Raw genomic sequence first — 18798 nt, 5'->3', positions numbered from 1 at the left:
GAGGGTCCGGGGCAGGGCGAATGGGCTCATTCCGGGACGCGGGATGCACGGGCGCCGAGCGGTGAGACGCGGCAGATTAGCTCTCGGAGCTGCAGGGTCCCGTCCTAAAATCCCCTTGTTTTGGGGGAGACGGCGTATTTCAATTCCTCGTCCCCAACGTGTCTGGTCAAGTCAATTGAGCCGTGGTGATCTCCTCTGAACGTTCTCTCCCCGTGGACTCGTTCTTTCTCGTGTATTCGCCATGCCCAAGTCGCAGCCTCAGTCCGGCATCAGCCGGCTCCTGGGCATTCTCGGCCTCCTGACCGCTCTCCTGGCGTCGGTTTTCTACGTGCTGGAGCAGAACCTCGACAAGTTCTACATCTTTGATCTGCAGCACCTGGACGACGTGTCGAAGCGCGCGCTGGCTGAGCACGGCAACAACACCAGGGCCGTGGTGGAGTACATCGTGACCGAGCTCAACGAGAAGACTCCTGCGCATGTCAACCTCAATGAGGAGTGGGTGTTTAACAACGCTGGCGGTGCCATGGGCGCCATGTACATTATCCACGCCAGTGTGACCGAGTACCTCATCGTCTTTGGTTTGTTCCCCCTGATCTGCCTAGAAACCCCTGACTAACAAACTTAGGCACCGCGATCGGCACCGAGGGCCACACGGGCCGCCACACGGCCGACGACTACTTCCACATCCTCAGCGGCACCCAGCTGGCCTACGTCCCCGGCTCGTACGAGCCCGAGGTGTATCCTCCCGGCAGCATCCACCACCTCCGCCGTGGCGACGTGAAGCAGTACAAGATGCCCGAGAGCTGCTTCGCGCTCGAGTACGCCCGAGGCTGGATCCCCCCCATGCTCTTCTTTGGCTTCGCCGACGGCCTTTCTAGCACCCTCGACTTCCCCACGCTGTGGCACACGACGCGCATTACTGGCCGGGAGATGATTTCGAACCTTCTCAAGGGCAAGTTGTAAGGGGTCGGTTAATTGGGGTGTGTAATAGAGTGATAAAAAGTGGGGGTTAGACGGATTGGAGCTGGATATAAAAGGATCATGTTTCGGGTATCTTGACGGATCGCCTCGTAGTCATGTCATGAGCGCGAGCCATCATTGGATAGGCTTGGTGCTTTAGATCTCAGCAATCGACAATGTCTTTGCAGATGATAAATGCCTTGATATATTGCCTAGACTGTGTCCTTTGTCCATAAACTCATGACAGAAGACTTCCATCATGACACCTCCCAATTTTTGAGATGTCAATTGTTACTCCCTACTCACAGTCTATCTCCCAGTCCGCAAGTTCCTTGATGTGGTCGCTGTCATCAAGAATATCTTATTCTGAGAACCATCATTAAACTCTTTTGAACCTGAAATCCCTTCCATGAGTCTTATCAACAGGCTACACTCTCGATGTGACACCTCGGGAGCATTACAGAAGGGATCCAACCCTCCCCACCCAGCTATCTAGCTCACTGAAAAGAAATAACCCAGACAGAATTCGTCAGGGCGATGCCATCAGTTCGGCAGGGTGATGTAATCGATGGCATCAGTGAGATTTGACTGTGAATCACGGTCTCAACCTTGGTACTTTTCACACAGGCTCAAGGGTATGTTATCAACCAACCGCAGCCATTATAGGCACTTTGTTCAACAGAACCCATTTGATGTAGAGCTCCTTTTTTTTTCCTCCTACAAACGGATACCCTGGGGCACTCGTAGCCGTATTGTCCTCAAATCACCATCAACCAGTGGATCCCAAAAAGGTGAAAGGAGTACATAGATTGTTCCAATAGAAAACGGTTTGCTCTAGAAGTGCTCGGAGAATATACTTAACTTCCTTTAGACAAGTCTACGCTCTTCCTTAGATAAGTCTACTCTCTTCCTAAGGATGTCCTATCATCTACATACTCTATTCAATTACCAAAGCTCACCGAAAACACTCTTCATTCTCCCAACAAGCATGACTGATCTTGTCCTACACAACGAGCGAACCAATGCCTCTTGTTACTCCTGCCGGCAGTCAAGTTGAAAACATGGTTCGCGAGCCGGGCAAAGAGATCACGACCGGCGCAGATCTCTCGGAGCGTGAGAAGTAGTCCCTTTACGATCTGCTAGAGCGCTGGGCCACCATGAGACCCAGCGGCGGCGCAACGGCCATCAGTATCACGCCGACGTTCAAGGCCCAATTCTTCGATGAAGTCTTTAACAGGTGGACATCGGCATATGACTTCATCCCCTTGCCTGCCCTGGCCGACAAGAAGAAGGAACAGTTGTCTGTTCCGGTCGGAAAGCTCAACGGCCACCTCCCCATTACCCCCATGAAGCGAAAGAAGGGGCACGCCGAGCAGCTGAACCCAGCTCGTGCGCGGGGCGCCACGGCGTTCCTGAACGTTCACCTTGACGCCGGAACGTACGATGTTAGTTTTCTCTGGCGCGATGGCAACTTTTCCACCATCAACCGGAAGTACGTCGACCTGGACGAAGGCCTGACGATGAAGATGGCAATCCGACGAGCCATCCTTAACTACGACCAATGCGAGGCCGCACGAATCGAGCAGTTCAACAAGGCCCTGATCATCGCCCTAGCACGCCTCCGGATCCTCGCATTCTCCAAGACAGGGACGCAGGCAGTCCCCTTGGTGGACGATGCGCACCGAGCCAACGGCTGGATCAAGGTGGTCGAGCTGGCCTCGGACCTCCTGCTGCAAATCTCCGCCGATCTTGGGGAGATTGGTAGAGACTGCGTGAGACTCCGGGTTGGCCAACTCCCAGTCAACTGTGGTCGAGAGAGCAGTAGGATGGCAACGATACCTGCTTGCTTAGGGGATGTTTACGGGTCTATCTACCTAAATGGGGTCAGAAAAGCCTAAGAACTATCATAAGACTGTTACAATAAGATCCAGAATCAGGTCTGTAATACTCCTCTTTTCTTCCTAATGATTAGCAAACCACTGTCAAGATTATCACATGTTTAGATAATAACCGCCATCTTGTCATGTTCCAACAGCCCCATTGAATAACCTCTGCAGAGATTAACATGGATCTACAGATGCTGTTTCTATGGAGCGGCTGCAACACCATATCTGTGGACCTCGGAAGCCGGTGATTCTAATGCAAGTCAAGTGTAACACTGCAGTCAAGATAGGAAGGTTCAAGGTCGATTCCGCGTATGACGGTTACTTGTGGTCTGTGTGCTTGTGTGTATGGTATCTAAAGACCGATGATATCCGCAGTCATGCTCAAGACCGGTGGTGGTGAGATGTGAATAATGACCCTGGTTATCAACGCCAGCTAGGGCAGGAGCCGATTGAGGAATCCAATAGAGTACTTCGAGAATCATGTCGGATCGACCACCCGACCGGGAGAGTTACGACCCTAGGCGCCCCAGTGGCTGGTCGTTGGGTGATTCTCGCAGCCGTGATGGTGGTCAGTAGAAAAGAAGCTTAAATTAAGAAGCCCTCAAGGATGCTTCTAGCGCGCGGGAAACGCAAGGGCTTAAGCGGGAATAGGAAGGTAACGTTGGTTGAGCGGTTGTGGATAGGGTCATTGCTTGGCATGCCAATCCTTCTCCCTATGCGATGGATGCTGGCCTTGGCTGGTGACCTTGAACTTTTGTAGCTTCTTGATAATCCTGCTGCTGTTGGGCCAGAGTTGACATCTACCCCATCTTGTTATCCAGTCCCTGTCTTTCCCATGATCCATGTTGCATGGAGAACCCTTGTCTTCACCACGTCAGGACCATCCTCTTTTCTCTGCCCAGACTCACAAAGGTCCTCGAGTCCGCCTATTTAAATGTCGAGCCAAGACGCCAACGCTGGCCAAGCGATAGACTCCCGAGGCACAGGACAAAAACAGCCACTTCTCGGCCGCATGCTCGGGGTATTGTCACCTGCATGGTATGCCTTATCACGGGGGACAAGTAGTCGATAAAGGGCACAAGGGTTAAAACTGCGTGTGCCAGGGTAGCTGTAACGTTGACCGGGAACTTTTGGACAAGAGGCTCCTTGTAATCACCAGTTGGATCGTCGGCCGTCCTGTCCGACCTCACACGGAACACATCTCCGTGCTTGGCTTTGCTGAGATACGGGCACTGGGTGATATGGCAATGATGGTCGCAACCAACGAGATAAGCAACGTTCGATGCGTTCTCTAGAAGCCTGTTGGTCTTGTAAACATAAGCCTCCAAGTTACGAGAGCTTCTAGATCAGCTTCTTACCTTGACGACGATGTTTCTTATTACTGTATCTCGTGTAAGAGTAATGTTTCACAGCATGCTCTACAGCCACATAGGAATTCCCTCGCAGGAATGATGACAACGGCTTATATACCCTAAAAACGTGTAACTCAACTTGACATCACAAACGCCAAGCATACACTGTTGCAAGGTAAAACATCCTTCCAACTCTCAGATCCTACCCTCCCTATCTAGCTCCCTCCTCCTATGACCCTCTCCGCATCGTCCATCACTCCCCACCGCGGGGTCTCCAATCTCAACCTTGCTCGGACTTGCTAGCCACTTAGAGTTCAGCAATTGATGTATCATGATCACGAGGATCTCGATAACATGGCCTTCATATCGACCTTCTTCTTTCACCACTGCCATCCTTGAACCGCCCCCGCAGATGGAGGCATTCCTTGTCCCATGCCCTGTAACATTTGCCTTCCTGGTGGTGCTCTACACGATAGCCCTCTCGTTTGGGTCGGCGACTGAGACCTTGGGTCGCCTTCTGAGACTCGCACTTGTACGGGGTGGGACCTCGTCAGACCTCGAGGCACTGTGGTCACTTATAAAGGCCTTGCCCCGGCTGCAGCTCTGTTTCCTCGAGCCCCTGCTGTACTGAGCTTGTAGCACCCGGCCCCAAAGAAGACCACAGTTGCATATCGTCAACAGGATTCAAAGTACATCCACAATGGCACCTGCTGGAGACAGCCTGGCAGAGCCCATCGCCGCCGCCGAGTTACGCGCCGAAGCTCTTGACGAGAAGCGGGCCTCCATCCAGATCGAGAAGAGTGCTTCCCTCACAGCTGATCCTCGAGCCGGCCATGTTTCGGCTGTTACCCCTGATGGGGAGTTGCCCAACGCTGAAGAGCTCGCGACCTTGAGGCGAGTGTCCAACACGATCCCCGTCAAGCTGTTCAGCATTGCTTTCATTGAGCTTTGCGAACGTTTCTCCTACTATGGATGCACCGTTGTGTGTAAGTCTGCCCACTTCCATCCCCTGATACAGGGGCTGCCTTAGATACTCTGCTGATTCTTGGTGTTGTTTATATACTGAGATAAGACTGACATCTCTAAGTCACAAACTTTATCCAACAGCCTCTCCCTGAGGGCTCCTCGACCGGTTCCGACCCGGAGCAGCCCGGTGCCCTCGGCATGGGCCAGAGAGCCTCGACCGGAATCACCACCTTCAACCAGTTCTGGCAGTACTTCATGCCCCTTCTCGGTGCCTACGTTGCCGACCAGTACTGGGGCCGTTACAAGACCATTAGCTATGCCCTGGGTATCGACATTATCGGACACATTATCCTCATCATCTCTGCGATTCCTCCTGTTATCAAGAACGATGGCGGTGCTCTTGGTGCCATGATCATTGCTATTATTGTGATCGGTTTCGGTACTGGTGGTTTCAAGCCAAATGTTAACCCCCTGATTGTGGAACAACTTGGTGAGCAGTACATGCACGTCAAGACTCTCAAGTCGGGCGAGCGTGTTATTGTCGATCCGGCTGTCACGATTGAGAGAATCTACGGTTGGTTTTACTTCTTCATCAACGTTGGAGCTTTGGTCGGACAGATTACGGTGAGTCAACATATCAACGACCCCGATTGTATCGTGAAGGAGCCAGGACTAACTCCTCGCTAGATGGTTTACGCCGAAAAGTACATCGGCTTCTGGCTCTCCTACACACTCCCCACCATCATGCTCTGCATCTGCCCCATCATCATGTTCTGGGGCCGTCATCGATATGAGCGTCGCCCACCTGGCGGCTCCGTCCTCGGACCTGCTCTCAAGGTCTGGGTCCTCGCTCAGAAGGGCCGCTGGTCCATCAACCCCTTTAAGACCTGGAAGAACATGCACGATGGAACTTTCTGGAGCAATGTCAAGCCTTCTCGCTTCACCAACGAGACTCGACCTCACTGGATGACTTTTGATGATGCTTGGGTTGATGAGTTGGCTCGTGGATTTGCGGCTTGTGCTGTGTTTATGTGGTATCCCATCTTTTGGCTCTGCTATAACCAGAGTAAGTTGAAGCCGTACCCATGCAATGCTCATTGTGACTAACGAGTTGTCAGTCAACAACAACCTCATTTCACAGGCCGCTCTCATGGAACGCCACGGCCTCCCCAACGACATCCTCTCCAACCTCAACCCCTTTGCTCTCCTGATTTTCATCGCTCTCAACGACTTCTTCATCTATCCCGCCCTTCGAAAGGCCGGTATCCGCTTCACCCCCATCAAGAAGATCACAGCCGGTTTCTTCTGCGGAGCCTCAGCCATGATCTGGGCTGCTGTTGTTCAACACTACATCTACCAAAAGTCCGAGTGCGGCAAGTACGCATCTGGAAAGATCTGGAGCGAAGAGGAGGGTGAGATGGTGAGCTGTGCTATTGTCCCTATCAACGTCTGGGCACAGACAGGCTCATACGTTCTCATCGCTCTCTCCGAGGTGTTTGCGTCCATCACATCTCTCGAGTACGCCTTCTCCAAGGCTCCCAGGAACATGCGATCCATGGTCCAGGCTGTCGCTCTGTTCATGACTGCCTTCTCTGCCGCCCTCGGCCAGGCCCTTGTTGGTCTCGCTGCTGATCCCCTTCTCGTTTGGAACTACGGTGTTGTCGCAATCTTGGCTGTCATCGCTGGCACTTGCTTCTGGTTCCAGTTCCGAAGCCTCGATCATGTTGAGGATCAGCTCAACGTCCTGCCCGAGGGTCATGCCGGGGCTACCGCAGACGAGGAGACTCCTTACCAGAACAAGCGCATCGACGAATAGAGGAGGCAAACACCAGTGTCGCATTCTTTACCACGATAGTTTATTTAGTTTGAGATACTACTTGTCAGACTGACGGCCTTCATGTCCAGTTGGTACATCATTGAGGCCGAAATGTACAAGTCAAGTAGCATCTTCAATAAATCTTCGTCTATATATATTCCTTTGATCACACAAGTGCAATCTTAAATCTTCACAAAAGCTCTAGAAAAGAGCAAAGTCACCTCCACCATTTGGGTAATTTTAGCCCATCATGCGTGTAGCCTAACCTAAAGCCAAGGGATTACCTTCTACAGCATTCGACGAAGTGCAGCCATAGATCTCTCTCTCTCTTTCTATCTATCTAATGGTTAGGCCTCAGATGACACGGGCGATCAAGACCCATGACCCAAAACTCCATCGTGAGGGAAAGATACTACACAGCTCAGCAAACCCGCCCCCACGAGATCGAATAGTTTGGTGGGTTTTCGAGCCTTCACCCCAGGTGAATGGGCAACCCGTCTTGGTAAGGACCGAAGGCATGCCTTTCCAGTAAAGGGATAAAGGTTGGTGACGGCCATACTTGATTCTAGGTATCTTATTGTACAAATCTTACAGTGACCACGCATGACAACCATGCCTCAACCCAGTCGGTGACCCTTTCCACGAGACTTCCACGAGTCCGGGAGCGGCCCTCCTGTCTCTGCGCCGGTGCTGCTGCCAGTGGAAGGACCTGAAGGGCGGACAGCGGTGCCATACGTTCTCTTGACGGTTCTAGGCGTCCGGACAATGGACTCAAGCCAGGCAGGTACTCGAAGAAGCACTGGGCCGCCGCCAAACTCGGGGTAGATCCTGGTGAGGAAGTCGTACATATGCGCAGCAAGCAGACCCTCAAGCTGGATCATGGGCCTTCCTCCCAGCATGAGCATACTGAAGGCGATCATGCAGAAGGGGACCGCCTGGGCGGGGACGGTGAAGAAAAAGTACTGAGCCTTCTGACCGCGTTGGTCCTGGGTCGCAGTATACACCATGGCGAGGATGAGGCCGGACAGGAGCTCCAGATGGTTGAAGCCGAAGAGGTAATCCATCATCTGGCGACGTCGTTAACCTCGGGAACGGGCGCGACATGTATGTACGGTGATAATGAAAAAAGTGTATTTTGCTATGATATAGAAATGTAGGGCGCTAGAAAACCACTCGAGTGAATTGGGAATCAAACGAGCCATCCATAAGACATCCCACCATGCCTACACCGCAGACCAACCCGGATTTGCGAATGATGGGTGGACCGAAGTGCAGGGGTGATCTTCCTCATTTCCAGGAACCGTGATAGCTGTAGAGGCAAAGCACTATCCGGGCAGATATATGAGGGGGGTTTGACGGGCAGACAAAGAAGAGCAACAACGACGGAGCACGGGACGGGCAACAAGCGATGGCTTACCAGAATCCAGGAGCAGACAAGGAGAATGTACCAAATCAGGTCAACCTTGCGCGGGAAGCGAGGGTTCCCGGTCTCCAGCTGCACGCAGTAGCTGTACAGATGATAGGCATCAAAGAGCAGCCCCATTGGGAAACGTTCAAAGGCAATGAGGAAGCCCGTGATGGGGCGCCACAGATGAGGAGGCATCTGGAAGAGATAAGAAGGGTGATAGAACAGATAGTACGATGGTATCACGCCGAATGAGCCGAGCAAGGTCAACGCCACGGTGGCGGTAGTGAGATTCCTTTAGATAGTTAGCAAGCTGCATGATGAAAGGTGAGTGGTGGTGTAGCTTACCGAGCTATGGCGGGCGTGGCCCAGTAGGCGGCGAGGACCCTTTCAGACATGATGGGCAACTTTGCTCAATCGTGTCAAACTGAAACTGAATAGCAAAGCAAAAAGTCAAGGAACTTTGACTCTCAATGATGAAAAGGAATGATAGTTCCAGCCGACGTTTTATGATGGAGAAGCACGGGACTTTGTAGCACCAGGCAACAAAGCTATCATCGTTGTTGCTTGCGTGTCATCTTCTCTGTTGGCTTGTTTGATGACCAAGGAAGAGTTTGGAAGGAAGAAGGCTGCAGACTCGTGAAGAAATTGCATTAAATGAGCAAAAGCTCCGTAGCGGGGCGCGCGTCGAGGGCCGATGTTTTGCCGAGTGCCTCGGCGACAACCTTGACCGAGCTCCGGTGCCCTGAGGCTGGTGAGAGGCTGGTGGTTCATGCGCCACAGACAGAGGGTGTCATGGATGCGGAACTGCTCGGGCTTCTGGGTCCAACGCCAGCTCGTGTGAGCAAGTTCGCATCCATATGGTCTGACGTCAAATTAATTTTTCTCAATTCCTTTCATTACCTTCCCATTGATTGAGCCGGTCTTTTGACTCTCGAGATATCAAAGAAAGGATTGCATTGACGCAATCCGACATCAGTTCGCCAGGATGCGTGCTCACGATGCCATGCAGAGCGAGGAGGCCAACGACGCCGCGTGGGAGGCTGCCAAAGGAGCTGTCATGGGCGCAGCCAAGTGGGGAGCTGGTGCTGCCGTCCTGGGGGCTGCTGGCTACGTCTGGTCGCCGTTATATCGGTCCATGACGATTCAATTCAAGGTGTAAGGCAAATTTTCCAGCACTTACTCTCATCGCCAGCACTGACCACTTGCAAGGTATCTACAAATGTGCGGCATGGTGGTGGGAAGCATGATCGAGGCAGATGGGCGTCTCAGGCAGTATGAGCATCAGGTGAGGATGCAGAGGAGGTTGATGCGAGAAAGGGCCAAGTGGGAGAGGTATGAGGAGGAATTCATCAAGGGAGACGAGAAGTGAACATCCAAAACACATCCCATCTCACAGAAAAGCCTGACTGAAACTGATCTGGGTATAACGGTGTACATATATCACGAAAGAGGATGACCATTGAGTCGTCCGTGTAAATCAAGTCTTTACTCTTTTTCATTTGCTCAGGCAGATCCCCTCAACTCCAACGCCAAAGATGCGACCGCTTCCATAGGTCTCCTGTCTAGTTCCATCCCAATTATCTTCTGGCTATGGCCGGAACCGCTTGGGGTCCATGTTGATCTTGCATAGTCGAACAACACATCCGCTGAGTTGAAGTAGCGTCTGTACACCCTCCAGGACCTTCATGTGCGTGAAGCCAATCTCCTTGATAAACTCCAGCTTCGAATGCTCGCTCAGTGTGGGTATCGTCTTGGTTACTCGGAACATGGTGCTAATGATATCGTGGCTCGAATAACCCAGATCCCAGAGCTCTCGGAGGGTGTCCAGTGCGGAATCCACGTTGCCTTCGTAGCACGCCTTGAGCATGGCTTGGACTTTGATCGGATGAGGCGAGTCAACGACCTTGAAGACGTTGTCTCCAGAGACGAACCCAAAACCGGCATATGTAGACTGCAGGTTGTTGATAGCCTGTCGCATATCTCCTTCGGCGCTGAAAACAAGCGCTGCCAGACCATCATCGCTGTATTCGACCTTCTCCGCCTCAATAATTTGCATCAGTCGCTTCACGACCTGAGCATCCGTCAACTTGGCGTATCGCAGGATCGCACATCGTGATTGTAGGGGCTCGATAATCTTGTTCGACTGGTTGCAGGCAAAAGCGAATCGAGTCGTGTTGGAGTAAATTTCCATAGTTCGTCGGAGTGCTTGCTGGGCGCCCGAGGTCATGCTGTCAGCTTCGTCGAGGATGACCAGCTTGTGGCGGCCAGCTGGTAGAGTGACCTTCTTTTGAGCGAACCCCTTGATTCGGTTTCGGACGACGTCAATACCTAAGCCATGTCAGTTACTTCCCATTAACGCACGGGTATGAAAAGTCGGACCTCGTTCGTCACTGGCGTTGAGCTCCAGCACGGCCTCCTTGTACGATTCACCCAACAGCTGTCGAGCCAAACACAGCACACTTGTCGTCTTTCCGATACCTGGCATTCCCGAGATAATCACATGAGGCATGTTTCCCTCCTTTGCGATAATCTTTAGTCGCTCGATCGTTTCTGTGTTGCCGACGACATCGTCGAGAAAGATTGGTCGGTACTTTTCCACCCTGGCAACCGTCAGTGAGCAACCAGCACCAGCACAGGAACTTGAGGAACATACCATGGTAGCTCATAAGATGAGTTTCCATTAGTGGAAGCTGTGAGAGCTGCCTTGGAGGCAGAATTGGACGACTCGCCACGTTCTTCGGGTTTTTGGGTCGGCATCTTGACGTGTTGGAGTCGTTGATGCAGTTCAGCTGAAGCTTGAAGTGATGCCAATCACTTTACGCGACTGGGAGAAAAGAGACGCGTCGTGGTTGAGGGACAGCGGGTGGTCCGTGCCAAGGCACCGAATGCAGTGCCCCACTCCTGCCACCGCCTTTATCGTCGCCATGGCAAAATTTCCGCCAGCATCAACTTTTTTTGGAGGTCAAGCAGCAAAAGACGGCCAGAGATACCCCCAACCAGCGACCTTGAACGGACGATTGACGACGAATAAAATCTGAGCGGAACTGTTTAAGCACCGGCGACTCGTCTCTCTTAATTCTTCCGACTATCAACAGCCATGGGTGTTGCGAAAAAGACTCGCAAGTTTGCGCAGGTGGGCTGTCCTTATCGATAAGCACCAAAATGTTCACTCTAATTCTCAAGCGCAACAGGTGAAGCGAGTCCTCGGCCGTCGCGATGACAGGATAAAGGAGAACAAGGCCAAGGCCGAATTGGTCGCTGCCGCAAAGGCCAAGAAGACCATCAACGGAGAGCTCATCCGCGAGGCGCCCCAGATGCCCAGCAACATGTTCTTCCAGCACAATACGGCCCTCGTCCCTCCCTACAACGTCCTCGTCGACACAAACTTTATCAACCACACGGTCCAGCGCAAGCTCTCGCTGCTTGATTCTATGATGGACTGCCTCTACGCAAAGTGTAACCCCATCATCACCTCGTGCGTCATGAGCGAACTCGAGGGTCTTGGCCAGAAGTTCCGCCTGGCGCTGCGGGTTGCGAGGGACGAGCGGTGGACAAGGCTGGAGTGCGATCACAAGGGCACGTATGCCGATGACTGTCTGGTGGACCGAGTGCAGAAGAACAGGATATACATTGTGGGCACAAACGATAAGGCGCTGAAGCAGCGGCTAAGGAAGATTCCCGGCGTGCCCATCATGAGCGTTGCGCGGGCCAAGTACGTGATAGAGAGGCTGCCAGGTGCACCAGACTCATAGGGCGGGGCAAATGGGAACATGTGCGTTACAACTTATGATGCATTGCATGGGGTATTTTTTCTGTTTCACGACTTGAGATTAGTTGCACGGGAGGTTTAGATAAAAATAATGTTTTCAGAATGAATATCTTCAAGTGGTTGTTCTTGGCATTGAGTGAGTGGTCGTAATCGTCATTGAGGCGGCCATCAGCCTTACGCGTCGCAAGGATCCAGGGTAGTAACGTTAGGTGATGTCGACTAAAACCACACTTATATCTCACTTCGCCTCACCATCTTAATCATCCCAGCAGCACAGAACCGCTGGTGGATCGGTATAAAATTGCCTCACTGGCATTCTATACACACGCAGACGTCATTCGCGTTCATAGGAACGTCCCCTCACTACCATGGAGCTGGACTCTAGCCCTAACGACAATGATCACTCATCTACCTCGGAAGCCCGCCAGAAGCGCACTCGCGTCCTCCTTTCTTGCGCACCATGCCGCGCCTCCAAGCTCAAGTGCGACCGCGAACAGCCATGCAGCCAATGCGAAAAGAAGGGCCGTGCTGCTCAGTGTGCGTATGCGCCGCGGCCTGAGAAGAAGCGCCCCGCAAAGGGCATGTCGGCACGGTTGAAGCGCCTCGAGGGCATGGTCCGCGAGATGATGGACGCCGAGGGCGGCGCGGGGCCGAAACCTACCGGGGAAGCCAACGGCGCTCCGGTGGCTGGGCCCGAGGTGCAGGGGCATGTCGTGAGAGGAGAGAAGGCGACGACGTATGTGGGAGCAACCCATTGTATGGCCATGTTGGAGGATGTAAGTTATGAGCTGATGGTTGAGGCATCATGCTGACAAAGCTATAGATTGAAGATCTCAAGAGTTACTTTGATCAACCGGAAGATCTGGAGGACGATCAGATCTTGGCCGACGAGATTGACGCAACTGAGGTGATCCTGAATACGAGAGCTGGTCCGAAGAATCGTGAAGAACTGCTGAGTCGTCTTCCAGAACGAAATGTAGCAGACCGACTCATCACGCGTTATTTCGCCTCGATGAGCCCTTCTCAACGTAGCTATCACCAAATCACCCATCTGAATGAGAAAGCTTACATCCGACAGATATCGTTCATCGACCGACGTTTACGAGAGCTGTAAGTTCTGAAAGAAGGATGAATATATCGTCTCTAACAACCACAGTACGCCAAGTTCTGGCAAGACCCCAACCAGGCTTCGCTGCACTGGATCGCCCAGCTCTTCATGATGCTCAGCCTCGGCGTCTTCTTCAACAACTTTATGAACTCGAGCGAGGTAGAAGGCGACTCTCCTCTTCCGCCTCTAGACAGGATCCGTCACTACAAGGCATGTGCCGGATGGGCCTTGGTCTGGGGAAAATACACGCAGCCCACTCCGGCAACTCTGCCGGCCTTTCTCCTCTATGTCGAGTCGCACTTCCTGTTTAACCGGGCGGCTCAGATGAACTGCTACATCCTCTCAGGGGTGTGTGTTCGTCTTATGCTCAAGATGGGTCTCCATAGGGACCCGAGCAAACTGGCTAATATCACCCCCTTCGAGGGTGAGATGCGCCGCCGCATGTGGAATATGGCTATCCAGGTCGAGCTTCTGGTCTCCTTTCACATGGGTCTTCCAAGCTTGTTGCAAGGCATCGAGACCGACACAACAGTACCTCGGAACCTGCAAGATGACGATTTTGACGAAGATACCGTCGAGTTACCCCTGAGTCGACCGCCCACCGACTACACCACAATGACCTACCCGATCCACAAGACAAAGATCCTCCGAGTCTTTGGCCAGATCGCCCGTCAAGCCCATGCCCTGTCGCCGCCAAGTTACGCCGAGGTCCTCAAGCTTGATAACTTGCTGCAGGAGACATGGCGTAACGTCCCATCGTTCATGATGGTACGCCCGCTCGACGAGTGTGTTGGTGATCCACCTATGCTTCTCATTCATAGGTTCGGCCTGGCTGCTCTGTTCAACAAGTGTCGTTGTGTCCTGCACAGACGATATCTTGCCGAGGCAATCCCTCGACGCGAGCATGACTACTCGCGCAGGCAATGTCTTGAGGGCGCAATATCACTGCTCGAGTATCAAAACACCATCCGGGAGGCTTGTAAGCCGGGCCACGTCCTCAGCCAGAATGGATGGTTCGTATCGTCCTTGGCGGTGCATGACTTTCTGTTGGCTGCCATGTGTCTGTACCTCGTCATCAAGAACGACGCTTACTCCGAGTTTGGTGGTGAATATGACTGGATGTCACAGTCAAAGACAACGCCGACCAAGGAGGAGCTCCTGGGTATGATTAAGCGGTCTCACTTTATTTGGTCAGAAGTCGCGCAAGACGTGACAGAGGTCAAGAAGACAGCTGATACGCTGGCTACTATGCTGGCTAAACTTGGAGCCCCCGTCCAAGGCCCGGCAAGCGTTCCCGGCCCAGCGCCGCCAACCTTCAGTATCGGGCATGAATCATCCTCACTCGGCGCACCATCGGTGGACCCCAGCACTCTGGGGTCGATTGGGGATGATGCGGGTTTGCTCTCATCACTGGGGCTAGGTAGAGAAACTTGCGGAGAGCAGACACGGGGCAGACTGACTGACGCCGCATTAGGCTCTTCAACAGGATCCACGTCGGGGCAAACGCCGTTATCTCTTGGCCTGACGGCCGATGCGGGAGCTGGCATGAACTTCCCAGGCATGGAGACCGAGGGGCTCGACTTTGACCCCTCATGGATGGAGACGGCGGCCAATAACATGGACTGGGTAAGTTGCGGAGCTGTGGCATGCTCATCACGAAGTTGGGGAAGACATGAGACTAATGACCGTGACAGCGTTATCTCGATATCTCACTTGCTCACAGCCATGATGCGGGGCGGAACGAGGACACTGGCCAGACGTGGATGGAACGGCCACCCCCTTTGGAGCAGATAGATATGATGGGACCAGGATCGTGGATGCCCGACCCTTCTGCTGGGAGCGGTTGAGGTCGTCATAAGGCACAGTTGAGATGTAAAAATAAGCACTCGATGGAGTTGAGGCAGCTTCTCTTTCAGGACTGGTGCATCGGCAGCTATCTCCGCCCTCGACACCTCCCTCACAAGAGGGGCAGCCCCCGGATCCAGGTCGAGCTATCGCTTTGGGCCAGATGATGAAAAGGGTGGTGTGGCTCTCGGACCAGTCAGTATCTTGACCACCGGCCACAGGGAGACGCCCTGGCTAGGTCCGCTATCTGGGGAACCCGAGTCCGGGGAAATGAGCGGGCTGAAACCCCGCAAAGCATCATGAGATTGGGGATCAAGGGGTATGGATGTAGTTATCAGCATATACGGAGTAGGCCGGAACAGTCATACAATGACAACTGCCTGATAAGGGAGTTGTTGATTTGGAGCTGATAACAATTTGCTGACCAACTTGTCTCAGTATTCATGTCTGTTTTTGTCTCATCTGAAACCCTGAGAAGGCAGTAGCGGCTCAACAAGATACAATCTTGGCGCGATGAGGGAGGTTGCTTGTATGTAGAGCGCAGGTTGAGACACTGCCGCTGATAAGAGAATTGACTTCAAGGAGACGTTCCGTCCAATGGTTTGCGACGTCGGAGCATTCCATCACCGACAGGGGTTCATGACGTAGAGCCGAGTCTGACTGGGCCCATTATCAGTGCGCCGGATGCTCCGCGGAGACGCTCAAATAAAATGGGGTACCGGGAGGGCTTCCGCTAAGCTGGAGGTGACGCTCAAATCTTGTGAGAGAAGCAGAGTTTGAGAACGGAAACCCATCCGAGTGTGAGACGCGAGATCCTTGCGCTTTGAACAAGAACATGTGACCGGACAGAAATGAGAGCCGGGTCTCCTGTTGCTCTCCTGAGAGGAGCTCCATTTGATTGAGCTTTGAATAGCGCCAATTGAGATCTTCCAGAACAACGGGCTTGTTCTAGGGCCGCCCTGTAGCGCGGTAACAAGTGCTGGGCCAGGCGCCTAGACTGGATCTCGGTGGACATGCGCCCCGCGACAGGGCAGAGCCAGGTCTGATCTCGCTGCCCACAGTCCACCTGAGAACAGCCACAGTGACTATCTGGCTATGTTTCCATAACTACGTTCTCTCGTTATAGTGCCTCAGCAACTTCATCACACGTTGCTGCAACCAGCGAGGCCGGCAAAGGCCCGAAGCCCAGGTGATTCAATCTGGGACCTCGGCTAGACGACAATGGGCGAACGGGTCATGATGACGGGAAATTGATGATGTACGCAGTACTCCGTACATGCGCCATAGCAAAACTCCGCGAGGTATCCGTAGAGGGGTGTCCTGTGGCACTTCGCTGCCCTTGCCTTCGCCTGACAGAGATATCTGACAGCAGCATCTGCTCAGGATGAGATTAGCGCCCCGAGGCAAGACAGCGACAGCCTCCTAGTTAGTGGGAACAACTCGTCCATCACGGTCTGGGCTTGGAGACAGCAAGCATCGTTTGGTTTTCACGTCTGGTGACCATGGCTCCATCGCCATCCCACGACGCCGCTATCAGTTGGTCGAGCAAATAGGCTCCGTCAAGTTGGACGTGTAGGTAAGTCGATGAGAAATTGAATCGTGGTAAAAAATTTTGACTGGAGAGTCGTGCGGTCAGCTCGAAACTTTTACATAATCCCAACGCTACTTTCGGCATTTTTTGACGGCCTCCACAGCCATCGTGGACAAGGCCCCGTGGGCTCGTGGGCTCGTGGGCTTGGGCTCGCGGGCTCAATTACCACCAGCCCAGCTGGCAGCAATCCATAGCTACCTAGCTGGGAATGTACCCGGACGGCCGGCGGCCAAACCAGCGGGAGCGTGCGTGCCTGGCAGAAGGCGTTTCTGCTAGGTCCCTCTGGGGAAGAGTTTGACAAAGCGTGCGTGTGGTGACCAGGCGGACGATATTCGTAAACGGTAAGTAGATGGCATTGTTTTCGGGTAAGTGATCCTAGTAGAGTTAGTGGCTCTGAAATAACCTTCCCTTGAATACGCCGACTATCGAGGCGAGGCAAGGCGAGGTGAGCTTCAGAGACCGCCAAGTTGTCACTTGACGATGCAGTAGTAGATGCTTTGTGATGCACCGGAGATTGGACATGAGGTGACAGGTAGAAGAGAGACAGAGGAGTCCACTGCAGAGGCGAATCGGAGTCACGGTCTCCAATCTCGTCTTGCTTCTCGTCCTCCTCCTCGTGATATGCGCCGCACCTGCCTTGTCGCAGTTCGGACTGTCGGGGTGCAGCTGTCGAGCAAGAGCTCTGCATCTGCATCGTGCCTGCTCCCTTCCTGACCGAGCTTCAGCTTGTCTTCCCTCCAACCGGCCAATTGCTGGTGCACATCTCCCCGTCGGCTGCAAGTCAGGCAAGGCACCGCGAGAGGTACATGAGACATCGGATCCTCTCTCCGACATTGACGGCATGGCATGGATGGCTTGCGGAGGTGGCATCGCGCAATATGTGCCAATCGTGGGGGAATCCTGTGCCTGTGCTAGGCAAGAGCGAGGACCACTGGTCATTTCACCAAGCTCTGCCGCTAGTGGAGGGGTTGCTTTAGTAAACAACGGGACGATGGAACCATCAACTCATCAACGGGGAACCCGTGGATGGTCTCGTGATGACCTGAGATGGGCAGGGGGCCAAAAGAGAAACAAATTTGTCCCAGGAGGCGGGACGAGTAAAAGGAATCAAGTAAAAGCTATGTAATAAGAACGGGATGGGCGTCTACTGACGAATGAGGGCGTCGCATATGGCCGATTCCGCAATCTGGGCCTGGAGCATCCCCATCGCTTGCTGCTCGTGCCATGACATGGGTGGCATTTGCACTGTCTTGTCGCGTCCTTCTTTTCGTGAATGATGACGACCACCTGAAAGAGTCTTGTGGTTATTCGCGGCGAGGACGGAGGCGGAGTTGTTTGCTTAATTCTTCGGCTGTCCACGGAGTTTTACACCGCGCAGTTCTCCTGCAAGGCGGCGTTAATATTGACATCATGCTAAAGAAGATTCATCCTTGTCAACAGCGCCCTGAGACATCTGTTGACCGACTTACAGAGACAAAAAAGTGCAGTAAGACATGGCTAGGCGATAAGCCCAGGAATCTGGATCGGCGATTCAGAGACAAGCCCGAGCTACCGCGTTCGCCTGATTGGCCATCCCCGGACTTTTCTTCCTAGGTTGGCTCCATCTTCAGGGAGGGTCTTTTGGAGTTTTTACCATTTTGGCAACTTCAAGTCAAAGGGCAAGAGTGGACAAGAGTGGGAAATCATCCATGGGTTGGAGCACTTACCCCCGAGAATGGAGTCTTTCATTCTGCATGACGCCGGCGAATAATTTTTGGTCACCAGAACCACAAGGCAGTTGTCTAGTGGCACCCAGCGAGTCCAGCCCGTGGTCAATTGCTCAATAACGACCAGCAAAGAGGCTCAACCACGAGCAGTGGCCTTTTGCCCCGATTGGTCTAAGCCAACTTGGCCGATCGCTTATATCCACCAAGGTCGGCTCCAGAAGCTTTTTTTCTTTCCCAGTAGGACCAGGACCCGGGCCGGTTCCTTGGTCAGTCGGTCTGTGCTGGAATTTTCATCTCCTATTAGACAAGAGCTGGCATTGGCTCGAGTTTTCAGATTGGTCGTCAGTTAACGTAACGCACCTTCAAGCGGCGAAAACCAGCCTCTCGCACG

The 18798-nt window shown here is 53.1% G+C and overlaps 8 protein-coding genes across 8 annotated transcripts; 6 read left to right on the top strand and 2 right to left on the bottom strand.

Annotated features, from left to right (window-relative positions):
• Positions 1-241: 241 nt before the first annotated feature.
• NCS57_01131500 (C-8 sterol isomerase) lies at positions 242-963 on the top strand (the record flags this gene model as incomplete). The annotated part of the gene is made up of 2 exons (XM_053061035.1): positions 242-578; positions 626-963. The coding sequence occupies 2 exons, from the start codon at positions 242-244 to the stop codon at positions 961-963; spliced, it is 675 nt and encodes a 224-aa protein (XP_052909421.1).
• Positions 964-2117: 1154 nt separating this feature from the next.
• Positions 2118-2858, top strand: NCS57_01131400 (uncharacterized protein; the record flags this gene model as incomplete). The annotated part of the gene is made up of 1 exon (XM_053061034.1): positions 2118-2858. The coding sequence occupies one exon, from the start codon at positions 2118-2120 to the stop codon at positions 2856-2858; it is 741 nt and encodes a 246-aa protein (XP_052909420.1).
• Positions 2859-4898: 2040 nt separating this feature from the next.
• On the top strand, positions 4899-6980 carry NCS57_01131300 (uncharacterized protein; the record flags this gene model as incomplete). The annotated part of the gene is made up of 4 exons (XM_053061033.1): positions 4899-5184; positions 5286-5788; positions 5852-6230; positions 6283-6980. 4 exons carry the CDS (start codon positions 4899-4901, stop codon positions 6978-6980), a joined length of 1866 nt encoding a protein of 621 aa, XP_052909419.1.
• Positions 6981-7597: 617 nt separating this feature from the next.
• Positions 7598-8783, bottom strand: NCS57_01131200 (Derlin; the record flags this gene model as incomplete). The annotated part of the gene is made up of 3 exons (XM_053061032.1): positions 7598-8047; positions 8398-8680; positions 8734-8783. The coding sequence occupies 3 exons, from the start codon at positions 8781-8783 to the stop codon at positions 7598-7600; spliced, it is 783 nt and encodes a 260-aa protein (XP_052909418.1).
• Positions 8784-9373: 590 nt separating this feature from the next.
• NCS57_01131100 (uncharacterized protein) lies at positions 9374-9757 on the top strand (the record flags this gene model as incomplete). The annotated part of the gene is made up of 2 exons (XM_053061031.1): positions 9374-9543; positions 9598-9757. 2 exons carry the CDS (start codon positions 9374-9376, stop codon positions 9755-9757), a joined length of 330 nt encoding a protein of 109 aa, XP_052909417.1.
• Positions 9758-9976: 219 nt separating this feature from the next.
• On the bottom strand, positions 9977-11145 carry NCS57_01131000 (Replication factor C subunit 4; the record flags this gene model as incomplete). Its single annotated transcript, XM_053061030.1, has 3 exons — positions 9977-10716; positions 10768-10988; positions 11042-11145. 3 exons carry the CDS (start codon positions 11143-11145, stop codon positions 9977-9979), a joined length of 1065 nt encoding a protein of 354 aa, XP_052909416.1.
• Positions 11146-11485: 340 nt separating this feature from the next.
• Positions 11486-12140, top strand: NCS57_01130900 (PINc domain-containing protein; the record flags this gene model as incomplete). The annotated part of the gene is made up of 2 exons (XM_053061029.1): positions 11486-11521; positions 11580-12140. The coding sequence occupies 2 exons, from the start codon at positions 11486-11488 to the stop codon at positions 12138-12140; spliced, it is 597 nt and encodes a 198-aa protein (XP_052909415.1).
• Positions 12141-12525: 385 nt separating this feature from the next.
• On the top strand, positions 12526-15112 carry NCS57_01130800 (Zn(2)-C6 fungal-type domain-containing protein; the record flags this gene model as incomplete). Its single annotated transcript, XM_053061028.1, has 6 exons — positions 12526-12933; positions 12981-13185; positions 13236-13267; positions 13314-14685; positions 14740-14891; positions 14960-15112. The coding sequence occupies 6 exons, from the start codon at positions 12526-12528 to the stop codon at positions 15110-15112; spliced, it is 2322 nt and encodes a 773-aa protein (XP_052909414.1).
• Between the last annotated feature and the right edge of the window lie 3686 nt (positions 15113-18798).

This window comes from Fusarium keratoplasticum, chromosome 9, assembly GCF_025433545.1.
Source record: "Fusarium keratoplasticum isolate Fu6.1 chromosome 9, whole genome shotgun sequence".
In the NCBI taxonomy this organism is placed as follows: Eukaryota; Fungi; Ascomycota; class Sordariomycetes; order Hypocreales; family Nectriaceae; genus Fusarium; species Fusarium keratoplasticum.
Note: the sequence above shows the minus strand (reverse complement) of the source record. Positions and strands in the feature narration are given on the sequence as shown.